The 12,466-nt window shown below is 38.5% G+C and overlaps 1 protein-coding gene across 1 annotated transcript in view; it reads right to left on the bottom strand.

Annotated features, from left to right (window-relative positions):
- Window positions 1-12,466, bottom strand: part of USP13 (ubiquitin specific peptidase 13) — a 117,544-nt gene that overhangs the window by 17,739 nt on the left and 87,339 nt on the right. Inside the window, exons 15-19 of the mRNA XM_090274231.1 lie at window positions 7,251-7,373; window positions 5,940-5,966; window positions 4,670-4,813; window positions 2,154-2,320; window positions 535-688 (exon numbers count right to left, since the gene is read on the bottom strand). Of these exons, the coding sequence (XP_090130357.1) occupies window positions 535-688; window positions 2,154-2,320; window positions 4,670-4,813; window positions 5,940-5,966; window positions 7,251-7,373 (615 nt within the window). The remainder of the gene's footprint in view (window positions 1-534; window positions 689-2,153; window positions 2,321-4,669; window positions 4,814-5,939; window positions 5,967-7,250; window positions 7,374-12,466) is intronic.

Raw genomic sequence — 12,466 nt, 5'->3', positions numbered from 1 at the left:
TAAATGTTCTCTTTCAGAAAAAAAACTTACATGGTACATGAGAAAATTTTATCTCACAGGACAGATAAAGTCAAAGCTGCCACTAGCTTAAGCACACGCATTACTAGGTGACATGACTCTGAGTTTGTCCAAGACTTTGTCAGATCACTATGGCCCTGAAAAGTGGCAAAATGAACCATTTAGGAGAAGACGAGATCTGTGCTCACTTTTTCTTTTTTTTTAAGATTTTAATTTATTTTTAAAGAGAGGGGAAAAGAGAAAGGGAGGGATAGAACTATCAATGTGTGGTTGCCTCTCATGCGCCCCCAACTGGGGACCTGGCCTGCAGCCCAGGCATGTGCCCTGACTGGGAATCGAACCAGCGACACTTGGTGTGCAGTCCAAGGCTCAATCCATTGAGCCACAGCAGCCAGGGCTTGTGCTCACTTTTGAATGACGGCAAAGGTTTTAATACAAGTGAGTGGTGGGAGAGAAAGGCAGGAGCTGCATGTACAGTCACAATTGCTCAGACAACCCCTCAGGTAAGGCACTTACTTCCAGATCCATCCTTGATTCTAGGTCCTTCGGGCTTGGCCTCGGAAATAATATTGGCATTGGCGTTATTCTCCATCTCGATCATAAAGTCACTGTCCTCCTCAAACTCAGGGTGGCTAAAGATCCAATCCAGTGCTCTTTCCAGGTTACTATTCTAATAAAATAAAACATTTTACAATGTATGCAGTGCCCAGGCCTCATTACATCCTGACCATTTGAACAAGGATGTCACGCAGCTAGGGCAGGAGGCCTGGATTCATTAGTTCCTAAGTGTCTCCAGAGTAAAAAGCGCTGACTCTGTATATAAAATGCACTTGGCATTCCGCACGACTCCCAACCAAGGTCTGTAACTAGATTCACTGGAAAGAAGTTCTGAGCAGCAGATCAGCATTCCAAAGCCCATATCGGTCTTTGCTCAGCACTTCTGTAGGCTGGCGCTGATAATGACGGGGTGCAGAGTGCCAAAAAGTATGGCTTCGTTTGAGTGCAGCCCTTTCTAAGGCCACAGTAATTGCACACACTCCATCCTCTACCATTGTATTTTCTGCAAATAACCACGCCAGGTAGAAGGGTGCCCATGTGAATACTATATTAATGCCTCCTCTCTCCCCAAGTGTTGGCACAATGGTTGAACTATAGCAGAGATTAAATTAATGCCTTGATTAATGATGACAACACTGGTTAGTTAAGTTAAATTGTTTTAAACTGACCTCTTTGCAGTTCAAACCAACTGACCAGAAAAACATGTCCATCTCTCCCCATTTGTGATATCACTGGAGGGGTAATGAGTTTATTTAGACATGGGGAGAATCTCCAATGAAAGAGTAAAGCAAGTAAAATATACAGGACATAGCAAGTACCCTGAGTGAAACAAATGTTAGCTGAGAAGGTTCAGCCAAGAACTGTGGGGCCACAGCAACGCATCCCAGCAGGCAACCAGTCGGGACAGGCGAGACGGAATCAGCAGCAGACAACTGCTCCAAAATGGAATATAGGGAGGCAAGGAAGGATGGGTTTTTTAAAAAAACAAGTACTTTCCCTCAATACTAAACAGCTATCTGCACTGCAAATGGAAGACGTCTATCTATTCTCCAGCTTCATGGTGCCTTCTCTCCTGCCAATATCAGAAAGTTCATGACTACCAGAAGAACCTTCTCTCTTTGCAGAGAGAAACAGAAGCAGAGAATTCCAAGGAGCCATTCAGTCTTCACCATGAGGACTTTGGGGGACATTTCTCCATGGTTGTGGTATCAGAAAAGCATAATTTTTCCTAAAGAGCTGACTTATTAAACACAGAATCTCCTGCAACCTTCTCTGCTCTAAGGTCACAAGCAAGCTTCAGGTCAAATCACTGACCCTGTTAATAAATATTATGATGTATTATCTCCCTATTTTTTCTTGTCTCCCTAGTTTTAAACTCTCTGTATGATTCCCTCATTCATTTATTTGAGCTTTATGTATACCATATGCAAATAAATCTCTATGGGCCATGGTGGGATAGAAAGCAAGACAAACATGACCCAAAATGATCAAAGGACATTGGAAGTCTCAAATGCTACTGACAAAATACAAACCACTCCAATAAGAGGAAGGGATCCAACACACAGACTCATGCTTACCGTAGCTCGTAGCGCCTGAATTGCCTGATTTCGATGAAATCCCATGGAGGTAATGATAGCGATAATCTCCTCTGGAGGCTGGTTATCCAACCCAGTAGCACCAAAAACAGAGGCTCCAGCAGAAGCTGCTCCTCCGTAACCAGGCATGGTCAATGGTTCAGCAAAATCTGGGGAAAATAACCATACTTAGGCCTTTTTTCTTTTTTGGTCTTAACATTTCAAAGCCAAGAAGAAAAAATACCAAAAAAGTTACAATAATCAAGGCAGTCAGTACTGGCTTGAAGATCAATCAAATAAAATTGAGTGTCTAGAAATAGGCCCATATACAAGGTCTGTATGGAAAAAGTCCAGCCATTATTAATATAACGAGAAAGGTCTGCGCAACATCCATGTAACCTGGCAGCCAAGAAGAGTGGACTGGAATGCGCATGCATGAACAATGACGACTTCACTGAACTAGTCAGTGGGGGTAGTAGATGCCATTGAGTTGAGCATGCGTACTGTGTGGCCATTGCATTCAAAAAGACTGAGCAAGTAGAGCAACAGATGTGCATCAAATATTACATTAAGCTTGAACATTCCTCCATGGAAACTATTCCGATGATTCAGAAGGCCACAGTTATGGGCAACTGGTGATTGGCAGCTTCATTACAACAATATGCCTAGTCATGCATCACATCTCCTGTAGAATTTTTTGGTGAAACATCAAATCACCCAGGTGACTCAGACCCTCTATAGCCCAGATTTGGCACCCTACAACTTCTTCAGTAAATGTCTCTATTCTTCATATTATATCTCTGGATACCTTCTAGACAGACCTCATATATCTATGCTCAAATGATTTTCAACAGGGCTACCAAAACCGTTCAATGGGGAGAACACAGTCTCAGACAATGCTGCTCAGACAATTGCATATCTACATGCAAAAGGTGGACCTCTACCTCACACCATACACAGATTAACTCAAAATGGATCACTGACCTAAATGTAAGAGCTAAAACTATAAAACTCATAGAAGAAAACATATTAGTAAATCTTTGTGATCTTGAGTTAGGTAATGATTTCTCAGATACAACACCAAAAGCACAAATGAAAAAAAAATCAAGCAAAAAGGAAAAAAGACCCATGGACATGGACAACAGTGTGGTGATTGCAGAGGGAGAGAGTATAAGGGGGGTAAATGGAAATGGAAAAAAGAAAAGAAAAAGTAGATATATTACATTTCGTTAAAATTAAAAACTTCTGTGCTTCCAAAGATGCCATCAGGAAAATGAAAGAAAATTCACAGAGTAGGAGAAAATAATTCCAAATCACATATCTAAGGTGCTTGTATTCAGAATACAAAACGAACTCTCAGAATGCAACAATAAAAATACAAGTAACCTCATTAAAGAATTTGAATAGACATTTCTCCAAATATATATAAATGACCAATAATATGAAAAGATGTTCTACATCATTAAGCCATTAGAAAAATGCAAATCAAAACCGCAATGAGATACCACTTCACATCCACTAGAATGGCTACAATGAAAACATTAACAACAAGGTTATTAATAACCCAAACCCTCAAAAATTGCTGGTGGAATGTAAAATGGTGTGGCCTCTGTTAAAAACAATGGCAGTTCCTCAAGAAGTTAAACATAGAGGTACCATATGACACAGCAACTCCACTCAAGAGAAATGAAAATGTGTCCACACAAAGTATTTTTAGCCCCATTGTTAATCACAGCCAAAAAATGGAAACAACCCAAATGGCCATCAATTGATAAAAGGATATATGAAATGCTGTGTGTCCATACAGTAAAATTATTATTCAGTCATAAGAAGGAATGCAGTACTGACACGTGCTACAACACAGATGAACCTTGAAAGCACTAAGCTAAGTGAGAGAAACCAGACACAAGAGATCTCGTATTGTATGATTCTATCTGTACAAAATGTCCAAAACAGGCAAGTCCGTAGAGCCAGAAAGCAGATTAGTAGTTGCCAGGGGCTAGGAAGAGTGGGGCATGTAACGTGACTGCTAATGTGTACAGGATTTCTTTTCAGGAGACAAAATTATTCTAAAGTTAGATAGTTGTGATAGTTGTACAACTCTGTAAATTTACTAAAAACCATTGAAGGATATACTTTCAATGGGCGGATTATCTTAATAAAGCAGATAAAAGTAAAAGGTAACAGACCCCATGTCTTCAAGCACAGATTCTATTTCGAGCCCTCATCACCTCCCAGCTAGAACTATATCCCACATGTTTCCAGGGGTCTTTTTGACACTTTAAAGGCTGAATTATAGCTCAACAAAGCTACTACTTAAAAAAAGGAGAAAATACAAACACTGTGCCTTTGCTCCACAGGCAAAGGTAGCCCCCCTACACACACACCATGCATACACGCTGAAGCAGATGATGAGCTAAAAAGTCATTTTGGTGACAGAACCAGAGGACATGGAAGGACCTAGGCATCCTTAAGGACTACATCAGACTCTAAAGGTATTCCATTTTTCATCCACCTACCTGGCTCTTCCATGTGAACAATGATCCAGTTGAAGGCCACCTCAGCTCCCATATTTCCAGTGAAGTACACAGCCTTCCGACACGCTTCTAGAGGGAACCCCATCTCGGCCAGCTGCATCACCGATGACTCGTCGATGTCTGATGCTACAGAACACACAGGGTATTCCGGTGTAGAAAGGTAAACTCTTCCTGTCTCAGCTTCCCTTCACCCTCTTATCCACATGCTATCCAGAGAAAGTGCTATTTTGTTTGGTATACAAATGGTGGTTCAACTTTGTTTTGTTTTGCTTTAAGCCATCCAAATATTAAGTTATTTGAGTTGAGTTGACCTAAATCTTAGTCCTCAATAGGAACCATGATAATCACCTGGGCAATCTAAGCACTAAAAACCAACTCTCTAATTTTGCGAGAGGAGATTGACTGTATTCCCAGAACCATTTCAGCCTCCCAGATGATACTCAAGACCTCTCAGCAGCCTCTCCTATGACTGAAATTTGAAGAGAAAAGTATTATCTACAGGCCAGAAGACCTGTTCCTTAAATCTCACAGGAGTTCATCGCAGGCCTTTAGGTGTATATCAGTAATCAAAGAAAGTAATCAACTCTGGGAAATAGAGAGCCCAAATTTTAATAATAGTTTGTCTCAGAAAGGCGGTACAGACAAAAATATTCAGATCATTTAGTGTTAAACACTCCCTCTTTCTCCTAATACCTAAATATTCACTATAAATAGTTTATTTTTAATGTTCTTTTTAGAAAACCAAGAGTATCAACTCCCACAGGATTGAAGGAAATAAAAGGCTACAAAATTAACACAGTCCAATGAAACTAATAACCTTGAGGGTATTAATTAATACTAAGATGTCCTGTCAGCTATGTGTCTTCCTTATATGTCAGCATCGGGAGTATAAAAAATGACCAGCCACTGTACTACCACTGCAGAAAAAGGCCTCCTCATGTGGCCAGAGAGGAAAGAAATGGCATCATTAGCCCCCATTCATTTATGAGGAAACTGAGGCTCAGAGAAATTACATAAATTATTCTGGGTAACATAGTCATAAATGGCTCTCATGCTAATGGGCCACTCTCCTGAGCTACAGGGCCACTTAATCACCATGGCACTGGTTTATATTTGCTACCTCAGCTTGCAGACAAAGAATCATTTCCACTGAGGAAAAGCTGCATATACACACGTACAAAACCCCCAAAGGTAAGTGTATCACACCAATAACAATTGTAGGATACTGGAAAAATTTTTTAAAGATACATACGGTCTATCAGTTGGTTCATCAGGCGATCTGGAAATTAAAGGAGAGTGCAAAAAATGATACCAAACCGTGGCAAACTGTTTTAGAAAAAGAGTCAATGCACCCCTTAACTCCATCACCCCTCAGGACCCCACACTGGTGTGAGACCACCCAGCCTGCCCAACATAAAATTATTACAGTAGAGATGGAAAAATACCAGGTTTCTGACATTTAGAGCAGATAAAACATGATGCTCTGATTATCATCTTAATGAACTAAATCCATTCTCTTCCTGTATTTCTAAGAATGCTGTATAGTTACAAGCCAACGACTCTATTATGAACCTCAGAGAAAGCAGGAGCAGTTGTACTTCTGTGATACTCATACTGCTCTCTTCCTTGAATTCCCTTAAAGAATCACCTGTACCCATAGGGAACGTCCCATGTGCGGGTCTCTTCATACTCTGGGCTTTAATATTTGCCTTAGCATTGAAGAACTATGGAACAAAGATGCCTATCTGGAATCCTATCTCGCTCCTCTTGGATTCACCTCACCCTCCTTGTGCACTCAAACTAGATCACCAATAATGTTCACTGCTCCACTGATGAAGTACCTTTGGTAGAGGGGCCCAGAGTGTTCTATCATTATAAGTTATTTCACTCCATTAACTCTTCAGGAAGGTGGACAGTAAACAGGTGAGCAAACAAAGCCAGAATAAAGGAACTAATAATGGAACCAAGACTTTTCAGCACTGTCCTTGAGACCACAAAGGTGAGGCTATTTTTTGCATGTCCTTTTCCCTTCAAACGGTAAGTATTATGAACAATGACCAGTTTGGCAAAGTGAAAGAGAAACTCAAACCACTCCCTTGCTATGAAGCAGTGATGAAGCTGGGCAGGTGAGATGTGGGCAAGATGTTTAAAACCAACACACACTTTTGAATGTCCCCTTTTGGTTGTCCGAAGGCACTCCCAAGAGTGACACAGCTCCCCTTAGACTAGAAGCCTACTGAAAACACACTCTTTGTCCCCTAAAGGTCCATTTGGGAGAAGTAGAGAGAGGAAGAAGGCAAAGGCAGAGGCAACATAACCTAAGCACTTTCTGGAGACTAACTGCCCTCTGTTGCCAGTCCCTTTCAACTACCCATGATGGGTCTGTGCCTCTTGCCACGTCTATTATAAGTTTATGGTCACAGCCAGGCCTCACTTCTGTGATGGGTGACAACAGAGAAAGGCAGTCAAAGGACAACAGAGTGGTTGGACAAAAGTGACTATTTCAGCAGAAGAGAGTAGGATAGTGGGGAGGGGTAGAAGTCATCCTCCTGGAAGATGATACCTTTTGAGTCATCAGGAATGACTATGGGGGGGCTGATGTCTGGAAGTTCTTCCTCTCCTGGCTGTAACCCCCTGGCTCGGAGGTGGTTGATATCAAGTAGGTCTGGCATATCAATGGAAACATCTGCAAAATGAAAAAGATTACATTCAATGCGTCCTGCAAAATCCCATACTAACCTCTTAAAACCAGCACCACTACATGCACGTGTCTAGGCAGAGCTAAGAGGGGCTTTTCAATCCCTGAAGTAATCACTGTACCAGAAGACTCATTAAGATTGATTAGATTTTAATGGTGACCCAGGGGAAGGTACAGAGGGTGGCAGATTTTACACAGAACAAGAACAAATGGTATAAGCCAGAGGTCCCAAACTGGCAGCCCGTAGACCATTTGCAGCCCAGACATTTTCTATGTGGTGTTTTTTAAATGTTAGCAACAAATTCCAATTTTTAAATCAGAAGATTTTAATTCAGAAATCCAGATTTCTACCTCATTTTGAAAAACAAAGCTCTAGCATATTCTCCTATGGGTGCCCTCTGTGACAGTATGTGCCAGACCTCACTGCTTCTGATTGCCCCATGACCCTGGGCATCATAGTTGTGCTATTATGATTCTTATGAAAGAAAATGTTTTTCTAATCTATGTCGTTATCCAAAGTGTGATACCCAAGAAAAACCAAGATAGCTAGCTACCTGGCTCATATACCCAACCCATCTCTTTAATTTCCATTATCACCCTGTCCTTAGAGAGCACTTGAGTTTATAACCCCTAGTTTGTGCCCTTTCTCAGACCATGATCAGTAATGTGATTTAACTAAGGTAATAAATAAAGTTTTAAAGATATTAGTTGAATCTGAAGTGCATTCGTCTTAGAGTACATTGCTTTTAACTTCTCAGCTCAGTTGTTCTTATGTTGATTTACTACATACAAAGTTTATCAGTCTAATTAATGTATTGTTATATTCAGTATTGCATATATTCAGATATAATAACAAATGAGTTCAAATGTTGGTGTAGGATGTGTCTCTTGGGCTAGCAAACAGAACCTGAAAATAGTATCCCCCAAACCAGTTAAGATACCAGGTATAACAGGCCTACTTTTAAAACAATAACCCAAAGAAAAAGCTTAGTTACAAAAAATTTTTAATCTCAGGGGGCAGCAAAAACAAACATAATGTCTGACCCACAAAATCAATATAATTTTTCCTCAACAGAAAAATTCAGGTTCATTACACAAGGCTTTGGGACTTTAAATTCGGCAAGTCTATGAAATCTCATCTGATTTCTGTTTCTTTATAGAAATTCCAAGGACAAAGAGAACTAAAACAACAGTTTCTAAAGCAGTTCAGAGCCTTCAGAAGAAGAAATTGTTTTCCTGGGTAATTCTCAGGTCCACAGAGGAAAGGCTAAGGCAATGAGCACCCTGCCCTCTGCCCTCCTCCCTGTCCACAAAATCATTCCACCAAGAACAGTAAAAATCTGCCAGACAATCAGTCACAGGCCGACATAATGTCAAACGAATGTTACGTAAACTGTTAGGGCAGGAAGGTTCTGGGACATCATTTCAGCTGATTTTCCATTTTTTTTAACCATCCCCTTCAAATGATCGATGAGTCCTTAACTAACCAGTGTAAAAGCCAAGTGGTTGTTTTTTAAGTGCTCAAAACATAAAAACTTTAAAAGACTGGCAAACAGTCTGAGGTACTTGCATGAGAAAGCACAAAGGGTAAAACTGGACATCCTTCTACACCACAAAGGATAGCCTAAAAACACCCTTGGTATTATATCATGATGGTAGAAAATATGCACTTTCTGGAAAATGAACTTCTAACAATGATCAAGGGCCTTTAAAGGTAGCAAGAAAGAAATCTAATTAATCCAAAATCACATCCCTGTTTAATGCAACTGATTATATTCATTTTATTAATAAGACTTGTATTATTTCAGAGATTGTCATAATGCTTGCTCCAGAAGCACAGGAAAGATGCTAAGAGAAAAATGCATCTTCAAGTACTAGACATGCACCTCCAAGTGTGGCCTGGCAGTAGCAGCACCAGCACCAGCATCACCTGGGAGCTTGTTAGAAATAAAGAATCCCACGTTAAAAGGTCTTCTTTAAAAAGAAGAAGGAAAAAATGGAGGAATATAGTTAAAAGAATAAAATGGCAATAAATGCGAACCCATCAATAATCACCTTAAATGTAAATGCCTTAAATGCTCCAATCAAAAGACATGGGGTAGCTGAATGGGTAAGGAAACAAGACCCACATATGTGCTGTCTACAAGAGACATTCGTCAGAACAAAAGACACACACAAACTAAAAGCAAAGGGATGAAAAAAAGGTATTTCATGAAAATGGAAATGAAAAACAAAACTTGGGCAGCAATACTTATATCAGAAAAAAATAGACTTTAAGAGAAAGGCTATAGTAAGAGACAAGAAGAACACTACATAACGATAAAGGGAGTAATCCAACAAGAGGATATAACACTAGGTAAACATTTATGCACCCAACATAGGAGCACCTAAATATATAAAGCAAATCTTGATGGACATAAAGGGAGAGTGACAGTAAAAACGTCATATAGGGGATTTCGACATCAATGGATAGAATTTCCAGACAGAAAAATCAACAAGGAAATGGTGACCTTCAATGACACACTAGTTCAGATGGACTTAATTGATATCTTCAGATAATTTCACCCCAAAGCAGCAAAATATATATTCATTTCAAGTGCACATGGAATATTTTCTAGTATAGAACACATGTTAGGACACAAAACAAGTCTCAATAAATTTAAGAAGATTCACATCATATCAAGCATGTTCTCTTACTATAATGGTGAAACTAGAAATCAATCACAAGAAAGAAACAAAATAACACACAAAGACATGAAGACTAAATAACATGTTACTGAACAGTGAGTGGGTTAATATTGAAATCAAGGAAAATATCTAAAGATACCTTGAAACAAATGAAAATGAGAGCACAACATTCCAAAACCAGTGGGACACAGAGAGAGCAGTACAGTAGTCCCTCTCTATATCGCAGTTCACCTATCGCGTCCTCACTGTATCTCAGGATTTTTTTTTTAATATTATATTTAATTATTTATCGTGGATTTTTCACTGTACTGCGGGATTTTGTGGTAGTGTATACATATATTGTTAAAGTTATGTAGGTTTAAGAGTGTAGAATATGTTTAAGATCATAAGTAGTGTTTATAAAAGTGTGGAAAAGGTTAATAAGGGAGTGGGAAAGGTTAATAAGGGCCTGGGAATGGTTTCTAAGTGTGTGGGAAGGTTTTATAAAGCCTTAAAATATATATAAATACTAAAATAAATGTAAGGTTCCTACTTCGCAGATTTTCACCTATCGCGGGGGCATCTAGAACATAATACCTGCGATAAGTTAGGGAATATTGTAGTTTTTAGAAGATATTCATAGCATTACAGGCCTACCTCAAGAAATAAGAAAAATCTCAAATGATCTAATTTTACACTTTAAAAAACTAGAAAAAGAACAAGAAAAACAAAGTTCAAAGTGAGAAGAAAGGAAATAATAAAGATCAGAGAGGAAATAAACAAAATAGAGTCTAAAACACTCTATAAAAGATAAATGAAACCAAGAGCTTACTTTCTGAAGAGATAAACAAGATTGACAAAACTCTAATCAGACTCATCAAGGAAAAGAGGACTCAAATAAATGAAAACAGAAATGAAAGAGGACACATAACAACTGAAACTATAGAAATACAAAGGATTGTAAGAAAATGTTATTAAAAATATATATCAACAAATTAAACAACCTGGACTAAATGGATTAATTCCTACAAACATACTATCATCCAAAACTGAATCAAAAAGAACCAGAGAGTATAAATATACAGATTACCACTAATGAACTTGAAGTAGTAATAAAAAAACTCCCAAAAAACAAAAATCCTAAACTGGGTGGTGAATTTTACCAAACATTTAAAGAAGAACTAACACCTACCCTTTTCAAACTATCCCAAAAAATTCAAGAGAAAGGAGGACTCCCAAGATCATTTTATGAGGCCAGCATTATCCTACTTCCAAAACCAAGTAAAAACACTACAAAGGAAGAAAATTATAGGCCAGTATCCCTGATGAACATAAATGATAAAATCCTCAACAAAATATTAACAGGCAGGACCCAGCAATAAATTAAAAAGATTATGCACCACAATCAAGTGGAATTTAATCTGAGGATGCAGAGTTGGTACAAAATCTGCAAATCAATAAATGTGAAACATCACATAAACAAAATGAAGGACAAAACAACATGATCATGTCAATAGGTACAGAAAAAGCATTTGATAAAACCCATCACCTATACATAATAAAAACTCTCAACAAAATGGGAATAGAGAAACATACATCAACATAATAAAGGCCATATATGACAAACCCAGAGCCAACATCATATCGAAAGGACAAAAACTTCAAGTGTTTTCCTTAAGATTGGGAAGAAGACAGGGATGACCACTTTCACTACTCTTATTCAGCATAGTACTGGAAGTCCTAGCCACAGCAATCAGACAAGAAGAAGAAATAAAAGGCATCCAGATTGGAAAGAAGTAAAATTGTCATTATTTGCAGATGACATGATACTGTACATAGAGAACCCTAAAGGTTCCATCAAAAACTACTAGAACTAATAAATGTATTCAGTAAAGCAGCAGGATACAAATAAATATCCAGAAATCAGTTGTATTTCTATATACCAATAATGGGAAACTAAGAAAACGATCCTATTTACAACTGCATCAAAAATATAAAATATCTAAGAATAAATTTAACCAAGGATGTAAAAGACCTGTACTCACAAAATTATAAGACACTGAACAAAAACTGAAAAAGATACAAATAAGTGGAAGTATTTACCATGTTCATGGATAGGAAGAATTAACACCATTAAAATGTCTGAACTACCCAAAGCAATCTATAGATTCAACATAATTCCTATCAAGACACCCATGGCGTATCTCACAGAACTAGAACAAATATTCCAAAAATTTATATAGAACCACAGAAAGCTCCAAATAGCAACAGTGATCCTGAGAAAGAAGAACAAAGTTGAAGAAATCACACTACCTGATATCAAACTATACCTCAAGGCCATAGTAATATTAAAAACAGTATGGTGCTATCCTGAAAACACACATATACATCAATGGAACAGAATAGAGAGCCCA

Source organism: Furipterus horrens, unplaced genomic scaffold (genome assembly GCF_987537825.1).
Source record: "Furipterus horrens unplaced genomic scaffold, mFurHor1.1.pri manual_scaffold_1, whole genome shotgun sequence".
Classification (NCBI taxonomy): Eukaryota; Metazoa; Chordata; class Mammalia; order Chiroptera; family Furipteridae; genus Furipterus; species Furipterus horrens.
Note: the sequence above shows the minus strand (reverse complement) of the source record. Positions and strands in the feature narration are given on the sequence as shown.